This window comes from Balaenoptera borealis, assembly GCF_965194805.1.
Source record: "Balaenoptera borealis genome assembly, chromosome: 20".
NCBI classification, from domain to species: domain Eukaryota; kingdom Metazoa; phylum Chordata; class Mammalia; order Artiodactyla; family Balaenopteridae; genus Balaenoptera; species Balaenoptera borealis.
The window spans coordinates 43,205,788-43,228,440 of record NC_138879.1 but is presented as its reverse complement, the minus strand read 5'-3'; the positions used below and the strand labels follow the sequence as shown (position 1 = coordinate 43,228,440).

At 36.5% G+C, this 22,653-nt stretch overlaps 1 protein-coding gene across 7 annotated transcripts; it reads left to right on the top strand.

The window, feature by feature from the left end:
• The first annotated feature begins 549 nt into the window (after positions 1-549).
• ZNF207 (zinc finger protein 207) lies at positions 550-16,443 on the top strand. Of its 7 annotated transcripts, none has more exons than XM_082370903.1 (12): positions 550-739; positions 2,204-2,330; positions 6,760-6,898; positions 7,621-7,791; positions 7,911-7,986; positions 8,500-8,547; positions 9,628-9,698; positions 12,000-12,157; positions 13,345-13,437; positions 14,455-14,697; positions 15,292-15,451; positions 15,594-16,443. In XM_082370903.1, exons 1-12 carry the CDS (start codon positions 699-701, stop codon positions 15,752-15,754), a joined length of 1,488 nt encoding a protein of 495 aa, XP_082227029.1. In that variant the 5' UTR covers positions 550-698; the 3' UTR covers positions 15,755-16,443. The 7 variants fall into 7 exon arrangements, with proteins under 7 accessions (XP_082227029.1, XP_082227024.1, XP_082227030.1 ...); XM_082370904.1 differs by having other exon boundaries at positions 560-739; positions 7,624-7,791; XM_082370898.1 differs by lacking the exon at positions 8,500-8,547 and having other exon boundaries at positions 557-739.
• Positions 16,444-22,653: the final 6,210 nt, after the last annotated feature.

Sequence of the window (22,653 nt, the reverse complement as noted above, 5' to 3'; positions counted from 1 at the left end):
GGAAGCCTTCCTCGATACCCCAATGACCGCCAAGGCCCTGTAAACGGTTCCCCTCCTCTGAGGTTCCCCTCCTCTGAGGTTCCGCAGCACCTCGAATTTCCGTCACCGCGGTGGCCACGCTGCGTCGTTTACGCATCCGTCACCGATCTGTGAATTACAAGGCAAAGACTGCGACTTCTTCGACTTAGTAGGCAAACGTCCAACACTTACTACAGAAAGGAGTAATCCGGGAAATGAAACAAAATGAAAAATTGGGCGCTGTCTCAATTATCCTTTATTTGTAGTTTACCTTGAATTACTCTGGTAACCTATTGAGGTTTTTTTTTTTCTCCAATTCGCGCTGTCTCGGCGCACCTACGTGTCCCCGGCTCTTTTACAAACAAAATAAACCCGGAATAATTCGCACGCACGGGAGAGCCCGGACCGCACGCACGGACAAGATGGCAGCCGGCCCTCCGCTGGCGCGAGTGTCCGCCCACTCAGGGCGAGGCCTCGTCATGTGACCCTCCCCTGCCTGGCACCGCCCCCGGCCGCAGTGCCTGACGGGAGGCAGAGCAGCGAGCGAGGGCGTCGGCCATTTTGTGGCTGTTTCCTGTGGGACGCGGTGGTGGCGGTAGGGTCGGGAGAGTGAGCGATTCTTCGGCTAGTTTTTCCTGCTTGTTTTCTCCTCCCTTTTTTTTTGTCGGTAGAGCGCAGTTATGGGTCGCAAGAAGAAGAAGCAGCTGAAGCCGTGGTGCTGGTATCCTTTGTCGGTTTGAAGTCGAGGCCGAGCGGGGGCGCCGGTTGGTGGTGACTGGGACGGGGAGGCCTGGCTTTGGCCTATGGCGGAGAGTGGGATCTAGGCCTCGGGGTCAGTGGTTTGGTGGCTGGACTCGGACTTGGGAATGCTTCTCGGAAAATGGGGTCCCTGGGGCGAGAAGCTCTGGCATTGTGGGTCGTGGGACTCCGTGACTCAGGAGGGTCTTGGTTTGGTGCGAGCGTTGACCCACGGGGAGGCGGCTTGGACCCCCTTCACCAAGGACAGAGTCCCCTGAGGACTCTTCTGCCACACTCCGTCGTTTTGGTGACGGTTCAACAAAGGGACTTGCTTCCAGTATAGTACGCTGATTGACTCTGTGGCGGATCCAGGGGGGAGCTTCCGGAGTCGGTCACCCACTTTTTTCTTTTTCTTTTTTTTTTTTTTTGTAGAATCAGTGGTTTAGTAAAGGCTTATGTTAGTCAACCCTGATTTCGACGCCCCCCCCACCCTTTTTTTTTTTTTTTTTTTTGCGGGGGTTTTGGGGAAGATCTAGCTTCCGCCTCCCACCCACTGACGCCTTAATCTTGGAGAAGCGTTCTCTTACAGGGTGGGGTTTCTTGTTATCTTTTTACCTGGTTTTATTGGAGTGAGAAAGTGCCTCTTACTAATGAAACGTGGCGTCGGTTTTTTTTTTTTTCCCCCGGAAACGTTAGTAAACTTCACGTTTCAATTGATTTTATTTACTGTCTGGTACCTAGAAACGCTTCATTTATTTATATAATAGTTGAAAAACGGTTACGGATTTTGTAAAGTGCTTTTAGGAAAATCTGACAAGGGAGAGAAGAATTCTCAGTATTATTGACAACTTATCTGTGAATTTAAATACATTCTTGGGCGACAAATTCGTACGGAATTGCAAGCAACTTTGTGGATTGTTCATAGGAAATTGTCGCAATGAACTTATTTTCAGATTCTAAATAATATAAACATTAAATTTTAAATGTTAGGTAAATTCTTGGTATTTCGATTATTTTCATCTTCTAATTTTTGAAGTTCTGTCCACATTAACTTTGGGTTTTTTTTTTTTTTTTAAACATTTTGAACCCTTCCAGTTCACAGTGTGTATTTGTAAATGTTGAGACATTGAGCAAAAGAAAAGTTAATTTCATATAAATCTGTGTGAAACGCGGGAATTTGACAAAACCATATTGCCTACTGAGATGTGTTTATTTAGGGGTGGTGAAGAGATATTGTGATCTTCCAGGACATTGAAAATTCCAAAATTATGTGGCAGGTTAATCCTTAGTTATATAATAAATATCAAAAGTAGAGTTTATATAAAGTACTCTTGGTTTTAGCTGTTGCCTGTTTTTAATGTTACTGCTGTTCTCTTTCATTACAGATTTATTTTTTATAGGCAGTGTCATTATTGTGCTATTTTTGTACCTTAACAATAGTGATCAGGTATTGTAATAGAGATTTTGATGATGAGAAGATCCTTATACAGCACCAAAAAGCAAAGCATTTTAAATGTCATATATGTCATAAGAAATTGTATACAGGACCTGGCTTAGCTATTCATTGCATGCAGGTAAGGAGTTTCTTCTGCATTTAATTTTTGCTCTCTTGTAGTTTGGAAACAACATGGGGAAAAAATCTTGAATTTCTCTTAGATAGCTGTAGAGTTTTTTTTTTTGTTTATTGCAAAAGATTAGATAAGATGACCAGTCAGCTTTAAAATAGAAAAAAACCCTGTTTTTTAGCCATTGAGAAGATAAACAATTGATTTTTCATGTTTAAAGAGTTTATGCTAGTATTTACCTTTAAATTATTGACAATACCTTTTATCCTAGATTTAGATGGGTGACAATTAGGTTGAGATCACGAAGTATTTCCTCAGTACTTGGCTAAGAGAACAAGGATCAGTGATTTAAATTTTGTGGGCAGTCTGACCAAATCCAATCCCATAAGAATTAGTACAGAATTAACCGCCATTACTTACTGTCCTTGAAGGATTTGTTATAATCTGTTGCCTGGGGCTAGGCTACCATTTATTCCATGGACCTCTTTTGGAATGGTGGCATGGTGTTTCATTTAATAATTTCTAGGTTTCTTGAGTTCTTTCACTACTAGGTGGGGAGGGCTTTCTCTAGTTGGGGCAAGTGGGGGCCACTCTTCATCGCAGTGCACGGGCTTCTCACTATCGTGGCCTCTCTTGTTGCGGAGCACAGGCTTGAGACGCGCAGGCTCAGTAGTTGTGGCTCACGGGCCTAGTTGCTCCTCGGCATGTGGGATCTTCCCAGACCAGGGCTCGAACCCATGTCCCCTGCATTGGCGGGCAGATTCTCAACCACTGCGCCACCAGGGAAGCCCTAATAAGTACCTTTTTTATTCAACATTATTTCTTCTACTTTTGCCAGTCCTAGAGCTGCCTGAAGTTTTGCCTAATTGGACCCTAGAGAGATGTGAGATGAGCAAATCCCCATTCATTGGAAACTACTGTTGGTAGGAGGCAGGGAGGTAAATTAAAACAAGATATTGCTTCCCCAAGTTTAAAAATAAGTTTATAAAGATCTGTTTCACTCCAATTATGTCGCTATAATAACAATTCTGTATCCATTTAAAAATATGAAACCCACAGTTTTCCACTGTGTTAGTCACTAGTTACTTGTGGCTATTTAAACAGAAATTTAAAAATTAAAACTTCAATTCCTCAGTCACATTATAGTCACATTTCCAGTGCTCAGCCACAAGTGACTGGTGGATGACTGTTGTATTGGATAGTACAGATGCAGAACATTACCATTTATCACAAAGTTTCTGTGAGACAGTACTGTACAATGTTTTAGGCACTGAATATACAGCAGTGAATAAATCAAAGTTATCATTGTGGAGTTTAGATTTACATTGTGGAGGAGAACAACCTATAAATATTTAATTTTATGCTGATATGTGACAGAAAACTAAAACTAGGTAAGGGTTAAAACTAGGTAGGGGAGGGCCACAAGGTAGTACAGGCCTGAATGAGAAACTGACATCTGAACAGAGATCTGAAAGGAGGTGAGGGAGAGATTCCAGGGAACAGCAAATGAAAGACCTTCACGTCAGGAGCATTCTCCTATATTGAGGGCAAGGGCAGCAATGTGCTACTTTACATAGGAGGGCTTGCAGGCTATTGTAGGCCATTTTCTTTAATACTGAATGAAATGGGAGGTTTTAATTGAGATGTAACATGCTTTGGCACACTTCTTAAAGAGTCATTTTGGCTGCAGGGTTGAGAGTAGACTGTAGAATGCAGTAAGACCACTTAGGAGACCAGGCAAGAGTATTCCAGGCAAGAGGTGATGGTGACAGAGAATTTGCTGATGAATTAGATGTGGAGTATGAGAAAGTGAGGAGTGGAGGATGATCTGAAAGTTTTTGGCCTGAGCAGTGTGAAAAGTGAGTTACTGTATTCATTTGGCCCTTGGTATCCACATCTGCGTATTACACTGCGATTGAAATCAGGTAAGTTGAATCCACGTGTGCAGAATCCGTGGCTACAGAGGGCTAACTGTACTATGCCATTTTATATAAGGGACTTGAGCATCCTTGGTATTGGGGGGAGTGGTCCTGGAACCAATCATGCCTTGGTACCAAGGGACGACTGTACTGAAATGTGGAAAGCTGCAGGAAAGATAGGCTTAGGGATGAGGCTATCAGGATCATCTTATGTTGATTTTGAGTGTGGGTATGTTAGTTTTGAGATTTTGAGAAGGTCTGTTGAATATCCAGATGAAGATGTCATATAAGCAGTTGAATCTACAGGTCTGCAGTTCAGAGAGGTTGGAGCTGCTGATAGAAATTTGGGGGGATACAGTATAAGGATGGCTATTTTAAGCCATGATATTATGTGTCCTTAGGGAGTAGAATATAGATAGAAAAGTGGTGCCAAGGACACCACCTTGGGCCACTCCCAGCATTTAGATGTCAGACGATTAAAAGAAACCAATCAAGAAGATTGAAAAGGTAGGAAAACCAAGAGAGTAGTGCTGTGGAAGCCAAATGAAGTGTTTCAAGGAGTGAGTTATTTATTTAAGTCAAATGCTGGTGGTAGGTTAGTTAAGCACAGGACTAAGATTGGATTAATCAAAGTAGAGGTCATTGGTTACTTGCCAAGAGTGATTTCCTAGAATGAAGAGGATGAAAGGCTGATAGGAATGCTTGCAAGAGAAACTGAGAGGGGAAAGTAGAGACGCTATTTCAAGGAGTTGTACTATAGAGAAGAGCAGAGAAATGGAGTGGAAGCTGGAAGGAGATTAGTTAAGAAACTATTAGTAATAATCTTTAATTGACTAAGTGCTTTTGTTTATATGTTCTTACCATAATTTCACAGCAGCCTGTGAGATAGGCATGGCAGTTAAATCAGACACATGCTGGAGTTTTATAGATTAGTTTAGGACATTAGTAGTTTAGATGTTTTACATCAGTGTTTGCTCCTATCTTTTCAGCCGAGACCATACTAATTTCTACTACGTAAGACTCTAAGAAATCTAATTCTGGCTGTAACATAAGGTTGGGAAGATTTTGAGTGAATGGCGTTATTTTTTCTTCTCTTTGCAATACCTTTTAATTAAGGTATTTCTTTCCTTCATCACTTAGAAATGTAGTGAAAACTAGTTAATGTGTATGTGAATGTAATTGTATTTTTTCAGAGAACATATATATGAGTTACTTCATCTGCCTTCATCAAGAGAAGTAACATATTCCAAAAAATTTAGAAAATGGTGATTGTCACTCATTGAGTAGCTTTATTCATGGATCTTTTAATCACAATAAGATAATTTGTGAATTTGATTTGCATATCACTTTTTAAAATCTTTGAGATATTCCTCCAGGAAAATACTTAGTTTTCTTTAATTACCTTTCTATTCTTCCATGAAAGTGTCTTGGAAGGAAAGAAAAATTGAGTATTACTTGGACCAATATATCCAAGTCATTAACCTAAATAAGTGGTTCTCAAACTTGAGTGTGCAAAGGAATCACCTTGAAGTCTTGTTAGATATATTTGTGGTTCCACCCAAGAGTTTCTGATTCAGTAGGGCTCAGGCGTGGCCTGAGAATTTGCATTTCTTATTTATTTTTTAAAAAAATTTTATTGGTGTAGAATTTGCATTTCTAATAAGCTTCCAGGTGAAGCTGATATTTTAGGGAAACTATTTTGACATCCTTTAGCCTAAGTTAATACCTTTTGCGTAAGAAACCAAGACCGACAGGGATTTTAGCATATTGGCAAAAGTTATTCGCGTTTGAGGGTTAGAAATGTTGGATCTAGCAAAAACCATACAGTGAAAAAAGGTGCTAGATCCCCAGTGTTTTACAATAAAACCTCTGAAGGACTTCTTTTTGTGATCTGCCAAATAAATTCAGAGATGGAAGGTGACAGGATCACTACTATGGCAGTGTTAGGCTCTTCAGGTGACTCATTAGTTACGGGTAGTGCTAATTGGAAATGTCACTTTTGTGGTTTGTAGCTACTAGCTGTCTCAGGATACATTGTTGGAAAATTTACTTTAATACTTAATTTTAAGACTTCATAAGCTTTACTTAGTTCAGACTTCACACTTCTCTGATTTGAGTAGCACTATTAGTTCATTGTTAATAATTCAAGCAATCAAGGTTATAAGGTAAACTTGAAATTGTTTATTGAGCCCTTGCTATGTGCTTCATATTGCCAAATGCTTTTTACATACACAGTATTTTTTTTAATCCTAAAAATGACCCCAGAAGTTAGGTGCTGAATAGGTGAAGTAAACTGAGACTTAGGTCAAAGAATTTGTCTAATCTCACATAGCTAGTAGGCCATAAAGCTGGGGCTTGAATCCACATAGTCTCACTATGGAACCAGTCATTCTTAACCATTATACTAAGTGGTCTCTGAGTAATTTAAAATTACTCTTTAAAAGACTTTAATGAGGCACTTTTGTCTATCTAATGGAAGGTTTCTGTTTTGTTTGTGTGGGATTTTTTTTTAATGTTAGGTGCATAAAGAGACAATAGATGCAGTACCAAATGCAATACCTGGGAGAACAGACATAGAGTTGGAAATATATGGTATGGAAGGTATTCCAGAAAAAGACATGGATGAAAGAAGACGACTTCTTGAACAGAAAACACAAGGTAAATACTAAGATGTATGCTTTTTCTTGATACAGCTTGACTAGTGAGAGTATTATTACAATATTTTCAAGTATAAATTTAATGGTAGATGTTAGGTCCATTCAGAATTCCAATTTTGAGGGTTTTTTTTTTTGTCTTATGTTCGAAGTTAATGGATTTTATTTGTATATGTGGTAGCATTTGGATCATTCCATACATTTTATAATATTTTTACTCATAATTGAATTCCAGGTGGATTTAGCAAGTGTTGAGGCCTTTGAAAAGGAAGGTAGCTTGTTTTGATTTATGAAACCACTAATTGTAAATTTTTTTAGCGGTGTATTTGACTTGGGATTTGCGGCCCTCTCCTATCCCAATGATAGAAACTTACTAATAACCTATGAAATCTTTGGTTTTGAAAAGCATTACGGAGAGGTCAGACTAGTTTTCATAGTTTACCTTTCATAGTTTACCTTTACCTTTCATAGTTTTTTAAAGTATAACTGCTTTAGGAAAATGTTCTTTACCTGCCATAGAATAGGGAAAGGATGTTAACCTTCTTGCTTAATACAGATTGAAAAAACATTTGAAGAGTAAAGAGCAGTGTTAACTGAGGTTTTTTTGGAAGAAAAATCTCGGGAGCTAGTTGCACTGAAATAAAATTTTTAAATGTTGAATGTCTTAAACTTGCTTAGGTTTTCTTTTTTTACTCTATGGGAAAAATTAATTTAAACTTTTTTTAGCAGAGAGTCAAAAAAAGAAACAACAAGAGGATTCTGATGAATATGATGATGATGACTCTGCAGCTTCAACTTCATTTCAACCACAGCCTGTTCAACCTCAACAAGGTTATATCCCCCCAATGGCACAACCAGGACTACCACCAGTTCCAGGAGCACCAGGAATGCCTCCAGGTAGCACATAAGGCTTCTTACAATTTAACATTCTCAGGTCTTTGTTGACACAGTTTAGAAGTATTAATTTTTTCCTCTTAACCCTTTTTTATTTTTTTGGTTGAAATTCTTGTCTATAGGCATACCTCCATTAATGCCAGGTGTTCCTCCTCTGATGCCAGGAATGCCACCAGTTATGCCAGGAATGCCACCTGGGTAAGAAAACTCTTTTAATTGACTTGTGGGCTTGTGCCTAGTAATGATCTTTTTCAACTTGGGTGTGTTACATCACTTAAATGTTACTTTGCTGTTTTTTTTTTTCTTTTTGCTTCTAAAAGGTATGGGCTCTGTAACTATTAAACTTACCTGATAAAGGGATCTACTAATAAATTTAAGGAATATAAATTTGACTCTGAAGAGAACAGATTTTTGGGTTTTACGATGTATGTAGGCAGCCATCTGCTTCAGTTGCATCTGATGTAATTAAAGTAGTTGGTTGTAGATTTGAGTTTCTGAGATACAAAACTGTCCATGACACTTTGTAGTTGTGACAAGAAGCAAACTCTGTAAATGATTTATTTGTCAAGGCATCAAGAACTAAAATGAATATGAGGTGCTCGTGCCCATCACTTTTATTTAAGTATTGTTGGATGTGAGAGGTATACAATACACTTTCCCACTGTATTTTGAAAATCAGTTAGATTTTGATTTTGTCATACATTTTCACAGATTGCATCATCAGAGAAAATACACCCAGTCATTTTGCGGTGAAAACATGTAAGCATCTCATTCGTAATGTAATTCAGGAGGTATAATCATAATGTCATTTTTTTGTGTGTTTAATGGTATCTATTAAGTTGACTTCAGAAGTTTTCTAATCTTCCTCACTAAAACTTCTAAACTTTGCAAACTGATTGACACAGATCTCTTAAAGGAGGGAACTAAAACATCTGTGAGGAAATCGTAATAGACTCATATAAACAAAGCATTTTCTAATTGTGCAGCTGTTTTCCCCAAACTGCTAAAAGTAAGGGGACTTAGTAAAAAGGGTTGATATTTAAGAAAGAGTATATATTCCTTTGCCAAATTACGTGCTCTGTTACTATAGAAGGTAATTGATTTTTCTTCTAATAAAATCTATATATAGAAGTTATTCTGATAAGAATCCTAAATCATTAATTCACAAACTTGTAATTTTTTAAGTGAATTGGACACTGATATTTGAAGGTGAGCTCTTTTAAGGAAAGGAAAACAAATATGGGTTGTGTTTTTAAGTCCTGGTTTAGTGTTAGGAACTTTGTACATGAAAAGTAGGGATTCTGAGTTTACTTTTGATTATCTTTAATTTTGATGGTAGTTTTTCCGTGCCTGTCCAAAACAAATCTTTACTCCACAGAGTACATTCAGTATTTTGATTTTGAAAAAATCTGATAACTCTAAAATATAGAGGATTTTTTTGTTTTGTTTTTTTGATTAATATTCTGTGGATATTTTCCAAGTGAGACAAAAGGTGATTTTGTTTTCCAGTTACACACGTTTTGGATAAGGCCTCTTGTTTATATTAAGGAGAGTATAATAATTGTTCTCAGTGACTTTAAATGTATTAAAATGTTCTGTTAACAAAGACTGAATTTTTTCCCCTATTTTACTGGTAAACCAAAGAGTTTGCTGGTTTTTAGGGAATTTATTTTGATAGAATTGTTTTAGTGTGTTGTGTGTTCTTTCAGCTTGATTGATTTCAGTATTAGGGGTCAAATTCAAGTCTTATCTATTGTTTCAGGCTTTAGCCAAAATATTTTCTAATGTTTTATACTGTTAATTAACTTTAGTTGTCTCTTGAAATTTGCTTTCTAATAGAATGATGCCAATGGGTGGGATGATGCCACCTGGACCGGGAATACCACCTCTGATGCCTGGTATGCCACCAGGTATGAAATGTTAGTTTCCTTTTTAATATGACAGAAGTGCTTTATTCTTAAGTATTTTAGACAGTAGATTTGTGGGCATTGGTGCAGTTTTAAAATTGGTGTAATTTTAAAGTTTCTATAAGTTAGTGACTTTTTATTTTATTTTATATTTTATTTTTTTGTGGAAGAGCGCAGATATATATTTCCTGGCTTATTATTTTTTTTTTAATAAATTTATTTATTTATTTATTTATTTTTGGCTGTGTTGGGTCTTCGTTTCTGTGCGAGGGCTTTCTCCAGTTGCGGCGAGCGGGGCCCACTCTTCATCGCGGTGCGCGGGCCTCTCACTGTCACGGCCTCTCGTTGCGGAGCACAGGCTCCAGACGCGCAGGCTCAGCAGTTGTGGATCACGGGCCCAATTGCTCTGCGGTATGTGGGATCCTCCCAGACCAGGGCTCGAACCCGTGTCCCCTGCATTGGCAGGCAGACTCTCAACCACTGCGCCACCAGGGAAGCCCCAGTGACTTCTTTTTAAAATTACTGTGAGAAATGTGATGATCTCGTTTTGTTTTGAGTTCCGAGTTTTGAAATAGTAAAAGTAGTCCTCAAAGCAACCAGAGTGAGTCACTGAGCCTGTGACTTAAGAGTGGTTATGGGCTTCCCTGGTGGCGCAGTGGTTGAGAATCTGCCTGCCAATGCAGGGGACATGGGTTCGAGCCCTGGTCTGGGAGGATCCCACATGCCGCGGAGCAACTAGGCCCGTGAGCCACAAGTACTGAGCCTGCGCGTTTGGAGCCTGTGCTCCGCAACAAGAGAGGCCGCGACAGTGAGAGGCCCGCGCACGGCGATGAAGAGCGGCCCCCACTCGCCACAACCAGAGAAAGCCCACGCACAGAAACGAAGACCCAACACAGCCAAAAATAAATAAATAAAGCGTAAAAATTTAAAAAAAAAAAAAAAAAAGAGTGGTTGTATCTGTTAGGAATATTTTAGGCAAGTACTAGAGACTCTTAACAAGTAATAGAGAAATCCAACAAACTATTAAACAACGTAGGTATTTATTATCTCACTCAACCTAAAAGTGGTAGACTCAGTGGCTCCAGTGATAACAAGAACCCATACTTCAAAAATTTTCCACTTTACCAACCTTAGCTTTCTCTCTCAGACATGTAACTCAGTAGTTATAAGATCTCAGGCAAGAAAGGGTGCTTTCCTTTTTCTTGTATTGGGGAACAAAGTAACTTTCCCAGAATCTCCTTAGCCTTTTACATATCATTGGCCAGAAATAGGTCTAATGGAGCTTCTAGGTGCAGGGAAGCCTGGGAAATAAAGTATCTTTACTTTTTAGCCTACAGTGTGGGGAAAGGGATTTGGTTAGCCCAGTAAATGTGCCACAGAGGTCTTCATGAGGCTCTCTGAGTCCATTGCCTAGCATTTTAATCCTAGCAAGTTTGGTTTGCAGTCTATAGCCAGATTCAAATGTACTCAAGTGATAGTGTAAAAGGAACAGAAAAATAAAGCAGCAGCAAAATATGAATCATGCCAGTGCAACCATTAATTTATAGGCAACAGCTTCACGTACATCATGCTCTGAGAGAATTTTAGGCATTTAAATGAATACAGAAAAATAACCTATGTTCACTTGGTAATGTGAAGTCAGTAAAAGTTTTAAGTTACATTGAGGAACTTCAAAGAATGCCTAGTGGTATATTTTAGGAAAATTTGTGTATTTAAAGCACACTTAAAGGAATAACTTAGTTTCTGGAAAAATTTTTATGGGTATATGACCTATTAACAGTTTTTACTGTAGTTTGCATTAGAGTTCTGGAAACATCTGTTAGATGATTGAAATAATTCTATATGTTTCAAAAATTTGCTGCATCAGTAATATCAATAAGCCTAATTGTTGGCTTTGCCCATATACAGGGTTTCTAGTGGTATCTTTCATGTCCCAAAATTCTGAAGAGACGCAAAGGTGTGGAAAGTTGGAGGCAAAACTGTTCCAAGGGGGCAAGTGCCTAAGTACTTCGAGCTTCATTGAGTTCAGCAGTCAGTCGTCAGTATTGATAACTTTGTAGTATAGAATCTTTTTTGTGTGTGTGTCTGTGCCGCACGGCTTATGAGATCTTGGTTCCCTTACCAGGGATTGATCCCGGGCCACAGCAGTGAAAGCCGAGTCCTAACCACTGGACTGCCAGGGAATTCCCTAGAATCATTTTAAATTTAATTTAGTATGTTTTAATGGCAAAGTTTTGAGGAAGTATTTTTTCTAAACTAAATGTTTCAGCAACCGGGTCCCACTCCAGTATTTCTTCTCTGCAGGTATGCCCCCTCCTGTTCCACGTCCTGGAATTCCTCCAATGACTCAAGCACAGGCTGTTTCAGCGCCAGGTATTCTTAACAGACCACCTGCACCAACAGCAACAGTTCCAGCTCCACAGCCTCCAGTTACTAAGCCTCTTTTCCCCAGTGCAGGACAGGTAAGGTGAAATTTCTGAAAAAGAGTGCACTTATATTTCAAGGTAAAGTGGAGTTATTCACTGAACTCTTTGAAAATGTCAAGTCATTTTAAAAATAGTAATCTTCTTAATACAATTTATTAACTATACTGAAGAAGTGGCGTTCTCTTCCATTTTTGCACACATTGATTTCCTTTACTCATAAAAGGTTGACTGGAACCAGAAAATAGTGTAGTATGTTATTTTTTCGTAGTTGTGAACTCTGGTTATTCTTAGCTTTAGTTAGAAATGAAAATTTAATTTCTGGGAACTTAAATACATAAAAATGTTATGAGGTCCTCCTTTACCTAATGAGCTATGAGTAGAATGAAAACCAAAGTCAAAGATGAAAAATCCTAAGACCTTAGCAAATAATTTTTGGGCTCTTCCTTTAGTCTAGAATTGTGACAGACAGTAGTGCCTCACTGTTGCTGGAAGGGCATCATTTAACGTCTTTTGACCTAGTCACACTCATATTTCCTACTCGTCCTTTTTTTTTTCTCCCCAGAACTCAGAAGCAAAAAGTCCTTCTTTTATATATAGCATGTATATAATGGTTGTTACCTTTGCTTTTTCCCCCCAGTTTGTTTCAGAGTTAAGCAGATGTATTTAATTCATTCAGAATTGAGACGCTCAGGATGTATGTTCTTTATTGTTCACCTTAAAATTATCCCTTAGATGTTTCCTTTCTTCAAATTTTTTTCTGTTTGTAGTTCCTAAATTAAAAGCATTACTTTTTAAGTACATTAACTTACGTTTTCGATGTGGGGGGATTTTGTTTATTGTTTTTTGTTTATCCTATTAAACTTTTGGCAAAAATTGTAGTTATCGATGGAGAATTGGATTGAAGTGTCAATAATGCATCATAATTCTCAGTTTAAGGTACCAGTTTTGAAATATCATAGTGTAAAACATTAGTTTTAGGGGAAAAAACCTGTGGTTAATTAGGTTTATTGGTGTAGAATTTAAAAAGTTTTTTTGAGGCTCATAGTGTCACTGTTTACTGTAAGTGCATTAACTGCCTGCCTCTATATATAAAACAGATTTGATTGCATTGTATTTTGCATTTAGAAAAATGCAATCTATACTGAAAAAAAAGTCTACCACGTGGCTTATTTTCACCCATTTGTTTGGAGACTTTTCATTGTTTCCTTTCTTTTATGCTACAGATGGGGACACCTGTAACAAGCTCAAGTACAGCTTCATCCAATTCAGAAAGTCTGTCTGCGTCTTCTAAAGCTCTGTTTCCTAGCGCAGCACAAGTACGCAGGAAGTTGCAGTTTAAAATTGTTAAAAATGGCTTTATAACTTCATTAACCCTTTGGACCCTACTTTAAAACTAAATCTTTTCCCAAAAATATATTATGTTTAATTTTTTTAAAGTAAAATTAATGGCTTATAAATGAATGGTATTTGAAAATTTGAACTGCACACTAATAGAAAAAAATATACCCCAAACTCCTATGGTTCTAAAGGGTTAAAAGCATGTAAGCAGTAAATGCATTTTAGTGGCCAATGGTTAGCCTGATGCATGATTAAGCTATTCTGTTTTATGCTGTTTAATCTAAATGCATCACATATAATGTAAGGAAATTTAGTACTCTGCATTTGCTTCTAAAAGTTTACCTAGTTTACGTGTTTCAGATGTTCAGTGTTATGAAAAGTAACAAATTTATTACTTGGTAACTTTATACTTAAAAGCTTACTAAACCCTTTAGTCCATCATAATAATCTAGCCATTGTTAATTGGGAGGGCCGTTGTATTACTATATAAAGAATACTTCTGAAGGACATATCTTTAATGTGTCACCATTGGTAGTTATTATTTATGCTATACTTAGTAACTGAAATTTATCCAAACATTTGTTTTCTATAATTTCTAACTTTTTTTTTTTTTTTGAGCTCCTTGGTAGATTAATTTTAAGAAGGAATTTAGAATGATGATAATAGAAAATATGCTATTCCATTATATGATAATATATTTCTTCAGTTAGGAATAAATACGAAGCTTTGTAAATTAAGTAATTTCTGGTGAGGAGATAGATGATATCTGAGAAGTTACATAAGTAGTCTAACTTGTTTCTTATTTCCACTGCTGTGTTTTGGATGTGCATCTTTTGGTATTATGTGTTATCTTGAATTTTGTGGATTGATCTTGATTTTAACTTTAAGTTTTGTCCCTTATTGAATGTTAGTGTCTTGTTTTTAAGTTAAATAGGTAGTAGATATATTCAGTTTTGGGTTTTGAAGTTTTGTTGATGAAAGATAATGTTTTACAGGCTCAGGCAGCTGTCCAAGGACCTGTTGGTACAGATTTCAAGCCCTTAAATAGTACCCCTGCAACAACTACAGAACCCCCAAAGCCTACATTCCCTGCATATACACAGTCTACAGCTTCAACCACTAGTACAACAAATAGCACTGCAGCTAAACCAGCAGCTTCAATAACAAGTAAGCCTGCTACACTTACGACGACCAGTGCAACCAGTAAGTTGATCCATCCAGATGAGGATATATCGCTGGTAAGTTGTTTACATTTCTTACTAGCAGAGTTTGATTGAGTACTGTGGTAGCAACTTGTCCATTTGAAAAGTTTTAATTTGTATACCAGTGGTCTTATGATCTGATTGAATGCTAAGTGATTTTTACCATTCTGATTTTTAAGAACCACAAAACAAAGTGAATATTGCATGTTTTGATCTTAGATACATCCCCCCTAAGACTATTTCTAAAAGAAGACAGTGAGTTGGGTTCTTATTCTCTCAAAAATTATTTTTGTTGTTCATAAATTTAATTAATTGAAGAAACAAGTGTGAGATAGAATCTGCAGGTTCCTTGCAGTCCATATACCTTCTTCATTACACAGTTTCTTGCTAAAGCAATTTATAATTTCTGGAAAGTTGTTCAATATAACATGCTTCAAATATAAAAATAGCTAAAGTTTTCTTAAGGCATCAAGATTTTAAGTAGTTGGACTGGTTTGTGGGGTGAAAGTAATTGGCATGTAAGGGAACATTTAAAAATCACTCTCACTCTATAAAGACTTTAGATGCTTACCTTCATGCTTAACACTCTCTGTGTTCAGATGTTTCACATTCACATATTTTTATTCCTAGGAAGAGAGAAGAGCACAGTTACCTAAATATCAACGTAATCTTCCTCGACCAGGACAGGCTCCCATTGGTAATCCACCTGTTGGGCCAATTGGAGGTATGATGCCACCACAGCCAGGCATCCCACAGCAACAAGGAATGAGACCCCCAATGCCGCCTCATGGTATTCCTCTTTTTACGTTTATTTTATTTAGTGGATTTTCTGAGTGTACACATAAAACAGATTTATCTGAAAAATGCATTGCATTTAAAAGTACAATGCTCAGACTCAATCTATTTTTTTGTGTTTTAAATGTGTTTTTTAGGTCAGTATGGTGGTCATCATCAAGGCATGCCAGGTTATCTTCCTGGTGCTATGCCGCCGTATGGGCAGGGACCGCCAATGGTACCCCCTTACCAAGGTGGGCCTCCTCGACCTCCGATGGGAATGAGACCTCCTGTAATGTCGCAAGGTGGCCGTTACTGATCTTACTTCAATCCAGTCTAATAGGTTTGGAGATTAAACCTTTTCTCAACTTGTGCTGTTTATATAGCCAAGCTTCCGTCAATAAGGCTTCATTGTGACTTTAACAAACATTATCTTCCCACATACCAGGAACTATTGGACATTTATTTTACATGGGAAAATTTATTTGGAATAATAAAGCAGGAACTTTTCCTGAAGTTGCAATTTATACTGTATGGCTTCTTTTTCATGTTTCATCTAGGTTTTTAGAAGTGAAGTATAGTAAATTTGGTTCGTTATATTGTGAAGGCGCTGGAATTACATGAACATACCACCCTAATAAAGGCAAGTTCTGTAAGCTTATGTTGCTATTTGTAAAGTTATGCCTTCACAGCATTTCAGATGCTGTTGGACTTCATGTCCCCAACCTAGCTTGGTGAGGGCTGTAACTGTCTTCAAGTACCTGTACATTGGAAGTCTGAATGTGTAACAATATTTAATGTATTTAGAGTTTCTCATGTTTCAGGGTTTAAGAAATCTGACCCACCAAGGTCATGTGACTTTTCTGTACTGTTAAACTTCATTGTAATAAAAGAGAGAAAAATTTATGCCTTTTTATTCATAACCCAGCTGTGGACCACTGCCTGAAAGGTTTGTACAGATGCATGCCACAGTAGATGTCCACATAATAAAATTCGTAGTTATACCAATGCAGTTTTGATATATCATTGGATTCTGTCTTTGAATTGTAGGTTGTTCCTTAGCTGCATGTATTAAACTGGACAGTATATGTAGAATTGTATGTTAGTCCTTCAGTTGACAGAAAAACTTAGATATATGTATGAGTCATTACATGGGTATGAAATCTTTGTATTATGTCACCTTTCCACCCCCTTGGTGTGTCAATATATGTTAGCTATCATAGATATTTGAAATGTAAACCTTAATATACCCTCCTTCCTGCTGATGTTTAGAGCCTAGTGCCAGACCCATTCATTTCCTTCCGATTATTTTTGAGACTGCGGTACTGTGTGGACCTCAGAAGCTTTTCAGGTGCAAACTTCTAGAAGCTTAGGTGCATGCAGTAATAGCCTTCTGTACTGTTAATGACTGGTATATATTCTAATGTAATGATGAGAATCTACATGTGCCTCTGTTAAGATGGTTAACAGATGGATTTGAAATTTTTTATTTTATTATGTTCCTGGAAGATTACATTATTTCTTTGATTAAATGGCTGCCTTCTGTTATTATTAAGCCTAAATGGCTTTTTACTGTTAACCTTTTCATCCTTGGAAATTTGAATGTTCAACTGTGCTCTATGGAGAACTTTTCTGTAGAGATGACTGCTATTATTCAGTATCTTATGTTGCGAGTCTCATATATTAATAGCCTTGTTGACCTCTTTTTGGCATCCATTTTTTTGATCTTCATTTTTGCAGAGTACTTTTATGACTAAGTATCAGATGACCTGTACAAAGTATAATTATTAATATATCATGAACTCAGGTTTAGTTTTCCTCAATATAAAGTTAAGACGGCTAAGAAAATAACATTTCTTTATAACCTTTACGTGAAGGTGTAGGTATAAGGCACAGAATCTGAAGTTTTGTTTAAACAAAAGAAAGCTTTAACCATATTAAGAAAATACTGAAAGATGTTTTAATTATCATAAAAGAGTGTATATAAGTGACAAGTAAAAGTCATTCATCTTAAACAAAACATTGTAAGTATTAACAAAGCTGAGTGTTATTTTAAATCTGCTATTTTGCTCCAGTGGTTTTACAGCTCCTGTGCTATTTTTTTTTTTCCTGTGCTATTTTTGAGGGTCAAAAAATTTCATAGTTTGAAAAGGCAACATGCATGTATCGCCAAGAATGCATTTCTTCCTGCTGCCAGCAGCCAAGTCTCTACCCCTTTCTCACCAAACGCCTGTCTACGTAAATAGTTTTGAAATTATATACTTATTAGATTTGGCAGCATGTTTAAAATACTGCCAAAGAAAGACCTGTGTTGAAAATCTTTAAGGTAAAAATGGCGTAATTAAATTTAGAATTATTAAATAGGAAATATTCTCCCAAACCAAATGTCTCTCAAGCATTTCATGTACAGGCTTATCAACAAACTACGAATGGATTATAGCAGTGGGGGAGAGGGATCAGGAAGAGGGAAAAAAATGGGTTAGTAATGTTTCAAAAATTATGCAAAGCTTGATTTGCATTTAATGCAAAGAGAACCAATATATTGAGGTTTGTTGCTTTCTGAGGTCAGAAAGGAGAAAATATTGCCACTTTTAAAGAAGTGATAGAATTCTAATTAAAAGTTAATTCAAAATGTTAAGCATAACACTTAGGCACATCATTCATCTCTTGTATTTTGTAGGTATATGGCTCAGATGGTGCCCATTTGGTATATTTAATGTGTAATTTGTGCATGCATCAGAGCATAATTAAGCTTCTAGAAAATATCTTTTACCTAATTGCTTCTGGGGTCCATAATGTGGTTAAATCACGAGTGGAACAAATTATGTTGAAATAATTAACTCTGACTTACGCTTTCTTAAAGAATAGATGGAGTTGAGTTGAAATAAACTTCATCTGCCCTCACAGAAGACAGCTTTGGGGACTTGATATATACCGGCAGGCATTGTGATTGCCATAATTTAGGAAGTTGTAAGATTAATGGGGCTGCCAGTTTTGGCTCTGCCTTACATCCACTGTTACCACTTTCTTTAAAAAAACAAACGATTTTTGTCTGGCACTAGTTTCTATTGTGTGTATGACAGTAACAAGACCAGCAGGTGAGGATCAACTTTTGAGTGACTGCTGGATATCATTTGATTTGAATACTTACTATTTTAGCAATCTTTCACACTTTTACTGTTAGGAATGGGGTAAATATTCTTTGAGCACTCCTGTTCCACTGATCAAGTCACATACTGAACTTAAACTCAGTTTAATTAAATTTAGTTATTTGCAGGGGTGGGCGAGATTCCCAATAAAAGTATGGGCTCAGAGTGGAATTATAATGGACAATAGATTTTTTTTTTTTTTTAAAGAGCTACTCTTTTTTCCTTTGCTTGCTTGGTCATTGGGATTTTTTTTTAATGCATGTCTTTTAAATTAATTGGGTAATGTTTTTCTAAAATTAAAATTTTCTTCTTCCTATAGCCCTGCCATAGGACAGGCTGAGGCTGAGTCTCAGTGTTGCCCTGTTCAGTCTGAGGCAAGTGGGATTTATTTTATTCCTTATAGGGGCTTTCACAGCTTTATGGCTGTTGGATATTCATGTCCCCAAACTTGCAGCAAGTTTGGTGAAGGCCCCTAAATTTAATTAAATTTAGGATTTTTATACTCTTTTGGCAGAGAAGGCTCTATATTAATATTCACGTTTGACTGTGGTGTTAATAAACAGAAAAAAGTATTTGACATGTAATTTTATGTAATTGGTGTTACATAATATTTAACAGCCTCAGTAAAGCTGGTGTTATTTATATTGAACTTCAGTAAATTGATAAAATTTGACGTTCTTGATTTGGAGGCATGAAATGTTTCATTCAAATTTTCCCTTTCACTTTTAGGAAAATCTTACTGGTTATTTTCTCCTCAAACTATTAAATTTAACATCAAGGTTAATAATCATTGGAAATGCCACTGGATACTGAAATCTGCATTTTTAATCCCAAAGTTATGCATTGAACGTTAAGGTTGAAAGGTCATCTGGAAATGCTTGTGATTTTTAATATTTCCAAATCTCACCACATTAGAGCAAATGTTAATGTAGAGCCCTGTGAAAAGTGGGAAGATGGTGTGTATGTGTGGTATGTATGCGTATACACTACACATTTGATATAAAAAAAGAGTTTGGGTATTACACACTTATCAGTATGGATGGATTACAGATTTTCAGGCAGCCAAAAACTGAAATTGTTTCACATAGTAAAGTTTAGTATATTGAATTGTGGTTTTGGAACGATTATTTTGAGTTTCATTTTTATCCGTACTGAACAACATTTGATGCAATATGCACACATGAAAAACATCCGTGTTTGTTTCCAACTAAAAATTGCTTTTATTTGGTGGAAAAAGTTGTGTTTATGTGTGTGTGTTGTAGTGGGCAAGTAACGGGGGAACTGGAAGAGAGGCCAAAACATTAACTTGGATTATTTTTGTTCCTTCCTGTGTTAAAGCCACTGTTCTATGCAGATAGCATTTTCCTCTGAACAGTAACAGTTCACTTATAGTACAATGTTTAGCAAACCCACGCTTGTGTTTCTGTGTGGTTTTAATTCTTGGAAGCATAAAGAAGAAAAATGCATTAAATGAATTCCAAATTTTCACCTCTGTAATTAGAACATAAGCTTTTCTCTGTAACTGAATCATGGAAAAAAGATATTAATGTTTGAAAAAAGAATTGTGTCACAACAAAAAAATTCCACTGGAATATTTTACTACCTGCTCAATAACTGCATCTTTTAAGACTCCTCAGTTGGAGTTGTTTTCTGTTGCATCCATCATTCCCCAATATACTGAAATAATCAAGAGTGAAGTTGCTTGTCCTAATTCTAATAGTGATCATTGAAGTGATTATAATTGAAATACCCTCTTACATGCTTGAGTACTGGGGTGGGGGGGATTTTCTGAGGGTGACATAATTTGTTGAAGGTGATATAGATAATCTAAGATGTAGGTTCTTCGGTCTTTGTAGTCCTCTGACTCAGACAAATACAGTTTTGAGAATTACTTAACTTTCAGGTATCTATTATATCCACAGGTAAAACTTGGTAAATTACTGAAAGGAAATGTTGAAGTCACTTCTTTACTGAGATAAAATTTTAAATAAACTGACACTTTGTATCGGTTAGGGGATTTTTTAAAAAGTAGCAAACATGTTCCCTAAAATTTTGTGTAAATCAGGTATGTCTTTTTTTAAAGGCGGTATTTATCTACCTTATTGAATAACCTTTGTTTGTTATTCCAAAATGAAACTGGTTTTCTTACTCTTTTATGGAAGTCTTCTAAAAGAAGAGATTCATTGACATATAAGGCAGAGTTTTATAAGGAAACATTCTCCCACTTACATTTCTGCTGGCTGTCTCATGATTTGAATATTAGTATGGGTTACTCCTTTTTAGCCTTCTTTCTCAGTATTTTGTTTTCTGTCATCTGAATCATTTTAATAAATGATCTTTTGTTTTAATAGCATAGCAATCATCTAACATTTCTGTGAGATATTTCTTGGCAAAATAAGCAGCTACTTTAATGATGTTATATATAGTGTCATGCACATAGTGGATATTCACAATTTTGTAATTAATGTTGAATTTTCAGAACTATACTTTTAATATCTTGGCTCTTAGGCGTCCCCTGTTATGAATCTAATTCAAACTAATACATAGCAAATGGGGAAAGCAAGACCTCAGTTTGAGCTCCCTAATACTTTAAACATCTCCAACATTTCCAAGTGTTTTCATGTTCTTACTTGGCATTTTTGTAGGAAAATAAGTTTGAAAGTATCATTTTTTAAAAAACTAGAATTCTTCAGTAAGGCTCAGAGGAGAATTGCGTTTTATAAGCATTGTTTTTCTTGCTGTGGACTTCATACAATTTTGCATAATAATTTGGCCATAAAAGAAGGAGCTTTTCATTTTCTTCCCAACTCTGGAAAAATAATAGCTTGAAACTGTATTAGTTTGAAATTTTTGAACCATCTCTCTTTAAATCTATTCAACTAATCTCATGTATATTCTCAGGGGAAATTACATTTTACGAGTCAGGATATAGAAATCAGATTAAGGCAGAAATTGGAGACCCAAAGGACATCTTCACTGAAGCTAATTTGAACTATTTCTATTTGAAGCAAATTGAACACTGTATTATAAATGAAGACTGGTTCATGGTTAGGTTCTTTAGGAGGCAAATAATCACCAGCTTTATCATGAGAATATATGTTTGTGTATATGTTGTAATTTTGGGCACATTAACTACAGAGAAGATACATGTGAGTAAACTGTTTTAACAATTGATTACTTGGACCCCAGCCATTAATTCCACATGCTGTAATGGTATGTAAGGTTGTGATGCGGCACAGTTTCAGTAATGTGCTGTGTGTTTGGTCAGGGGTTTGTGTAATGCTTTGTTTGTAAAAAGGGGAAGTCCTTTATTGGAATTCTCCGGGCCTTTTGGCATTCTTACTGTGTCTGGGTTTTTTTTTTTTTACCATTATTATGGTTAAGAATCGTATGCCTTCATTTTTGTTTAAATGTGAGGAACTGGCAGTGAAATTCATTGATGCCCAACTTGGGTAAAAATGAAGAATGTTGTCTGCCCAGCCTACTACACACAAACCAGTAGTGATTATTTGGGTGAGAGGCCATTGTATAGTATTGTTAGACTTTTAAGAACCTTAAATGTAATGAAAGGTAATAGTATTTTGGCCTTGGTTTACATTTGTTATGCAAGATTTCATCAAATCATTTATTATAATGTAGCTCATTCTTAATATTTTTATTTATAAATAATTTGGCAATCAGAGATGAAAATAAACAAGGTTTGCCACGTCATTTTCCAGTTTCTACTAATAAAACAAGGCTGCTTAACTACCCAAGTGGACCAAGGGAAGCGTTATTAAAGTTTCTGTAAGTTTGAGTTAGAAAAATATGAGAGATTTAGTTACTGAGCATAGCCTGCGTTTTAGCTATTAGCTTGTTGGTGTACTTCTAGGAGAAGCAATAGAATGTACTTTTCAGCCCATGTTTTTAAATTTGAAAATCTTTAATATACGGAAATGAAGTCAGGTATTTTAGAAGTTGAATTTAAAATATTAAAAATTGCTTGTTTCTGTGGGATGTGTCTACATGTACTTAAATTAGAAATTATCATGCAGAGATTTTTTTTCCTAGATATATGTACCCCCTCTCC